General features: G+C 38.2%; 2 protein-coding genes across 2 annotated transcripts in view; one reads left to right on the forward strand and one right to left on the reverse strand.

Moving 5' to 3' along the window:
- Window positions 1-235: 235 nt before the first annotated feature.
- The window catches only part of LOC106530578 (PHD finger protein 12), a gene marked incomplete at both ends in the record, with an annotated part of 9,656 nt that continues 2,663 nt past the window's right edge, over window positions 236-7,228 (reverse strand). The window contains 2 exon segments of the mRNA XM_014026225.1: window positions 236-331; window positions 409-555. Coding sequence (XP_013881679.1) covers window positions 236-331; window positions 409-555 — 243 coding nt within the window.
- LOC106530580 (dehydrogenase/reductase SDR family member 13) lies at window positions 1,595-6,964 on the forward strand (the record flags this gene model as incomplete). Its single annotated transcript, XM_014026226.1, is given in 4 exon segments — window positions 1,595-2,162; window positions 2,231-2,349; window positions 4,051-4,174; window positions 6,638-6,964. Coding segments are annotated over 4 exon segments (694 nt in total), but the record flags the coding sequence as incomplete, so codon positions are not given.

Genomic DNA, 7,228 nt, shown 5'->3' on the forward strand with positions numbered 1-7,228 from the left:
GATTTTAACACAGTAAAAATAACTGGAATATATTGCTGACTAACTTGCTGAATGATTCCTGTGAGTTTGTGAGCTGCTCTAACGCTGCAGGGTGGGCTCTGATGAAAGCAGACCACTGATCTACAGTTAGATGTTTTTTTACAACAAACTATCGGTAAAAAACAAATCAGGCTTTAAAACAACCTGTTTGAGTAAAGGCCTCATGTGGAACAGTGTCGATGATCTGCAGACCCACCTGATCCGATGTATAAGGTCCTGTAACACATGCTGATAGCTCCGCCCCTTTCTGTGAGAGGATAGAAGACGGCTCGGACCTGCACTTTCTTCTGTCCTGGTGAGGAGAAGGGACAAGCTTTAACTTAGACACTTTCTGTCTGCAGAACATTCAGCTCTCAYGGGGGGTCTTACTGTCAGGGTGGGGGGACAGACTTTTGGAGGCAGTACTGGGTGCTGGTGACGGAGGAGTGCTGGGGGCTTTGGGGGGAAACAGCTGCTGGATCCTTTGATAGGCCAGCAGCTTAATCAGGTCTGCATCCAGCCGGTCTAACTCGATCCCTGCAGACAGAACACAGAGACGATGACGAGYGAGTCAGCATCAACAACATCACTTAGGTTTTATTTTCAGAAACGTTTCTGTAAGAAATACATCTACGAGCTGCTCAACTCCAGCCTTCAGCTTCACACTGTGGGTCTGATGAGACGCTTATAAAGTTGTTCTCAAAGAGCTGAGAGTCGCTGATGTCAGCAGAATGGTTTGTAGGATGTTTGGTTTCAGAGCAGCAGGAACAGACAGATGAACTGAATCACTGCTTTGAAGCTGCTGATGTCAGCTACTGTTCCCACTGAATAAAGGTTTTACAAAACGTTTACACTAAAATCAGCGCTCACATTCAAATAAATCAATCTGTTTTTCCCACCAGCTGTTTTCTGCTTGACCTCTGTTGGTTTAAACCAGAGATTCTTAACCCATGGGCCATCAGGACCACAGCCCAGGGGTGGCACAACCCCAGAACCCCAAACCCTAGCAGCCCAGCCCCCGAGGGCTGTTAAATAAACAGAAAGCCGGCGGGCAGCGGGTACTTATAAAAAGACTTGGAACGCACAAGGAGAGCAGAGAGAATGCTGGACTGAAGAGTGGAGACAGAGAACCAAATATAAAGAGCAAGGCTGATGAGAACAGAGAACAGCTGGGCTACTGACCAACCACAGACAGGTGTGATGGAAGGAACAGGAAAGAGACGAAGCAGACTGAGGAAAGGATGTAATTTAAGCTAAGAACACTAGATGGAGGCAGAGCACTAAACAGAAAAGATCACAAGATACAGACTCCTCACTTACAAAAAATAAAAATGTTGAAAGGCTTTTAAAGGAGTTTCAGGGGCGACAGTTTAGGGGCTCTTTTATAGAAAATATGTATGTTGCACTTAAAATGCACCAATTAAATTAGAAAAGGAGAACTTTACCTTGTGTTTTATAATTTAATTGACCATTATTTATTTTTCCAGCTTAGTTCCAATAAATCAAATATTTTAGAAAATAATTTAAATTTTACTGTTTTTAAAATATGTAGTTTTTATTTTTCCTTTTACTTGTTACTATTTTGTTATTATCTAAGCAAACTTGTACTTTAGAACTTTAATAATGATCTAGTGTTGATACTAAAAAAAGAATGTCTAAGAATCTATGATTTATAATGTAAATAATAAAGATTTACTAGTTGGTTACTTTTACTTTACTTTTTTTCTTTACTGTCTATATTTGTTTAAAAAAAGTTTTGGTCATTTTTTTTGCCATGATTTCTAAAACGGAGGAAATCGATACTTCCTTAAACAAACACACCTACTCCTGCTGATACGTAAACATTAGTTACATCATTCACCCTTGGCCTCATAAAAAGTGCAGCTCTGTTCTGTAATCTCTCAGCACAAAGAGCACAGTCACACCCTTACAGGAAGGAAGTGTATTTATATAAAGCAGAAATCACTCACTCTGCTGCCTGAGTTAAGTTACTCTGCACCTTGGCTCAAAGTCAGGAACAATGTGTGGCCTTTGCCTGCTTCTTTGTTTCGTTGTGGTTTTCTATATTTTTCATCATTTTGTGGTGAAAGGAAAGAAATGCACGAGTAAAGTAAAGCTACATGGGAAAACAGTGATTGTAACTGGTGAGTAATGGTTGTACTTTGCTGTAAAAATGTTTTGCTCTCAGTTTAAGACGAGTATGTTTCTGTAGGCAGCAACACCGGCATCGGGAAGACCACAGCCATAGATCTGGCTCAGAGAGGAGCCAGGGTTATTCTGGCCTGTCGCAGTAAGCAGAGAGGAGAGGCTGCTCTCCAGGAGGTCAGAAGGGTGAGTACCTCCAGCTCATCTGTGTCCAGTGTTGCCAGATGGGAAATGTTGAATTATCGTATCAGCAGCTCAAAATTATCGAATTTTGAGGAAAATTATCGTACACACCCGAGTTACATTCTAGAGAGGCTCAAATTTACATCCTGTTCAGCTCACAATGTGCTCTGTGTTCAACAAACTGCACTTTCTTTTGTTTATAATAAAGTTAAAAAGCTCTGTTGAGTGTCTGTTTTTTTACAAAAGCTTTATTGTAAACAAGAACAAAACAGGGAGCCTGGTGAAATGATGCTTTAAAAGGAAATATTAGATAAAATGACTATAATAAAATGTARATTAAAATAGGCAAAGTTAAAATGAAATCAGGAAAATAACAACTCGTTGGAGTTTAGTCAAGAAATAAATTGAGTGCATACTGAACAAATTTAATCTGCAAGCCTCAAAAAACCCTTTTTTTTCTTTAAAAATATCTTCTGGATGACACCTGGATGTTTATTAAATGTAAATGTTGCTTTTACCTTCTCAGTCCCACCTTTTCTTTTTGATTTTACAGTTATTATTTCTTCACATACTGTAAGTGCTACTGTTATATTTATCCTTACTGCTAYAATGTGGGAGGGGGTGTTCTCCCCCAGAAAAGTTTGAATGAAGTAGGTGCTGTTTCCTGCAGTCTGGTGTATTTGCAGGTTGTTAAACATATTTTAAACTACATAAATAAACACTTTCATTTCTATATCAGAGACGGATTCTACATTTAACTCAATATATGAATCATCCTTTTTGTGTCACATTGGACGTTTGATTCTTTGACCAGCTGGTAGGAAGTAGAGTTTTAATAGGGTAAAAAAATAAAATAAAATAAATAAAAACATTGCTGACTGTGTCGTGGCAGCCAGCCTTTTCTTTAGAGACTGGTTTGTCAAGAGAACAAAAAAGTTTCTTCTGTTGCTCCTTTTCTAAAATATATATAGATTAATATACAGTATACTTTTTTATTTTACTGTCACTGCTCTAACCCTCCTTTCTATTGGCTTGGGACCAGCAAAAGGGATCTATTTTAGTCATAGAAATGTTTTTATTAACATCCCATCATGGATCAGTCGCAGCAGCAGTATTCTTTTCATGTCTGGATGGGATGGATATCTACCTGCAGCAGGGAGAGACGCAGCGTGAAGAAGCCTCCTGTCGGTGCTCTGGGACCGGGGAGGAGGAGCTCTCAGCAGCACAATGGAGAAATGTGTTCACGGCAGAGTCTCTCAAAGTCTCAATAACACCAGAAAGAGTCCCTAGATTTTCACTAGTCGTTTTTCTGAATAACAGTCTCTAGAGGGTCTGAAAAGTCTGTAAATATAGCGAGGAAGTCGCTAAATCAGCACCGCTGTGTTCCACAACCTGCCACCTCTCATGTCAGCGAGCAGCGTGTCGAGTCGATTACGTCACACATTGGAGCGGTCAAATTATCGTACATTATGGGATTTTTGGAATTATTGATCGTACATCGTACAGAGGGCAAAATTATTGTACAAATACGATAATTATCGTACGTCTGGCAACACTGTCTGTGTCTGTCTCACTGCAGCTGCTAGTTATTCAGTCATGTGTAGATCTTAGTGACTGGTTGTTTCTTGCAGTGTAATAATCTACCAGGCTCCATGGTAACAGATGATATTTGGTTCTGACCCGTCTGTGCTCACTGTGTTGCAGGAGAGTGGCAGTAACCAGGTGGTCTTCATGCAGCTGGATCTGGGGAGCCTTAAATCTGTTCGCAGTTTTGCAGAAACCTTCCTGAAGTCTGAACCCAGACTGGACATCCTGATCAACAACGCAGGTTAGACTCTTAATTTAAAATGTATTCAAGATGCACTGTCCTGTCACAATATATTTATAAAATAGAAAATAACAAAAATATGGTTTTTATATTTAATATCAGTCTGGTAACTTTGGGAACATTAGTCACAGTAATGTTCATAAACTGACACACACAGGTCAGCATCGAAGACCTTAATATTGACTTTTAAGTGATTGCAAATACATGAAAGATGTGGGCAGTCCAGTGGTTAACTTTGTTGTCTCACAGCAGGTAGGTCACAGTTTCACCTCCCATGTGAGGCCTTTCTGTGTGGAGTTTAAATGCTGTCCCCGTAGGTTTTCTCCAGGTGCTCTGGTTTCCTACCACAGACCGAAAACATTTATTAACCTTTAATTAAACCAGGTAAATCCCAATTAGATTACAACTTAATTTTATTTATTGTTTATTTGAATAGGGACAAGTGTCAAGGATTAACAATACTATATTCACTAACATTTAAAGGCAGAGCTAATTTGCAATGCCCGTCCCTAGATGGGCTTTTAGCAGGGGTGGTTCTAGGGGCGGGGCCACAGGGGCATTGGCCCCAGCTGAAATCTGATTGGCCCCCTGAAGTGCCCCTGTCCTGTCACTCATCTGTCTTTTACCTGGGAGTGATGATGGTGGATGCAGTTCCATGTTCAAACACTAGAGGCTCTAATGAGTCAAATAGTAAAGTCCAGAATGAATCAAGCTGACAGAATTCTTCTTCTCTTCTTAAGAAAATTTGAACAATCCTGTAAAAAAAAGTCTTTCAACTGATAAATAATGTCTGGATTTTCTCATGTTGTGTGTTTGAGAATATTTTATCTATGTTCAGTAAAATGTATGAAAACCTGGTGAGGAGAATTTACTGTGCAAGATTTTTTGGTATCACTTTACAATAAGGCTCCCCTATTAGATGGCTTATAAATAGATAGGTTATTAATTCATCTGTAAGCACTTTATGAATCATTAATAAATGTTTATTATGCATTAATTAAGGACAAGAAAGACAAAACTGTCCAGTTTCTTACAAAATAATGAGACAAATCTGTTCATGTATCTAAAGGTGCTATATTAGACACTTCAGACCAGTTTGCTATGTACAAAAACGATAAACACATATTTAAACATATTAAGTTTGTACTGTATTACTGCATTATAAATTTTCACAACTGACAAAGGGAGACTTATTGTAATGACAAATAAATGGGTATTAATGCCAAAAGTTAGTCTTTAATGTGAAAAATCGTCATTTTTAAAACTTTGTATTGATTATCAATATTTTAATTTATTGTTCAAACATGTAACTACTATCAACAATGATGATGTATCAAAAAAGTAAAAAAAATATGTCATGTTAACATACCAAATAGTTACACCCCATCCAAAATAGTGTACAGTTTTACACTTTACAATAAGGATCCCTTTAATGTTTGTGGATATTTATAATGCAGTAATAAATACAGTATTATATGTTAAAATATGCGCTTCCTAATTATTATTGTGCTTACAAGGTAGTAAACTAGTCTGAAATTTTTAATACCCAAACAGATTTGGCTCAGTATTTGGAAAGAAACAAGACAGTTTTGTCTCTTTTTTAACCTTCATTAATGCATAAAACACTTATTAATAATTATAAAGTGTTTATAGATAAATTAATAACCTGTCTATAAACTCTTTAAAAGCCATCGGGAGCTTTATTGTTAAGTGGTACCTTTTTTTTTTTGAAAAAAAAAAAATTACATTACAAATGTTTGAACATGTACGACTGGTTAAATGTAAACACCTTACCAAAACTTGATTTGTGTGAAAGGATGCTGAATAAAAACTTGGCCTCTCTATGAATATTGTGGCCTCTTGATGGCCCCTTACTCAGAAAAATCCTAGCTCCGCCACTGGCTTTTAGCAACACGAAATAAAAGTGTAAAATATAGTTAACAATAAAAAAAATCACAATATTGAAACTCACTAATAAACTCATAAAACCAACTTAAAAACAAAAACTTTCCAGGAGCCCAAGTCCTAACCCAGAGAAAATCCACCCAAGCACAAAAAAAACATGTAAACTCCACAGAGCAAGACCCCACTTCCAAACCAGGGAATAAACCCAGGATCTTCTTGCTGTGAGGGATCAGTGCCAATCATTGAGCTTTCGTCCTGCTAAGACATCATATTAGTTTCACTGGTAACTCCAAAATATTCCTGGATGAGGTTGAGTGATTGGCTGTTTCATTTGTCTCTGTGCGACCCTGAGATGGACTGGAAATCAGTCCAGAATGCATCTTGATTCTCGTGGTTTGACTGCTGGAGATCGGTACCAGCTCTCCCACAACTCAGAAAGAAAAAATGCAGGTTTAAAATGGACACATGATTTCTTACAGAGGTGAAATTGTTTAAGTTACATTCTTTTTATGTTGAAGTGAAGACATAGATCTGAAGCTTGTCTGTGCTTTGTTCCAGGCGTCTACATGCAGGGTCGAACAGAAGATGGGTTTGGACTCATGTTTGGTGTCAACCATCTTGGTCACTTCCTGTTAACCAACCTGTTGTTGGATCGACTGAAGGAGTGTGGACCCAGCAGGATTGTAAATGTGTCCTCTTTGGCACACAACTTTGGAAAAATTGACTTTGACTGCCTGAACTCCCACAAAACTCTCAGGATAGGGACATCTAACACGGAAGCCTTCAAGATCTACTCTGATAGTAAGCTGTGCAACGTTCTGTTCACCCATGAGCTGGCCAAGAGGCTGCAGGGAACCAGTGTTACCTGCTACTCCCTCCACCCAGGTGAGTAAATAACCCAAAGAAAGAAATATTGATTTATTGTGTAGTTTTCAGTTCTGGAGCCCAGGGCAAAGGTTTCAAACAAGTTATTGTTTGAAACCTTTGTTGTACTGTTGCTTCAAATTTGATATTGTTATTGTGATTTCCAGTTATTTGTATAAAGCAGGACAGTTACAACCTCTTGTGTTATATATGATGTAGTTCAACTGTTGTATTTCCCTGAGAGTGAACCTCGGTAAAATAAATAAATAAATAAATAAATAAATA

The sequence above is a fragment of the Austrofundulus limnaeus genome, unplaced genomic scaffold (genome assembly GCF_001266775.1).
Source record: "Austrofundulus limnaeus strain Quisiro unplaced genomic scaffold, Austrofundulus_limnaeus-1.0 Scaffold534, whole genome shotgun sequence".
Lineage (NCBI taxonomy): Eukaryota > Metazoa > Chordata > Actinopteri > Cyprinodontiformes > Rivulidae > Austrofundulus > Austrofundulus limnaeus.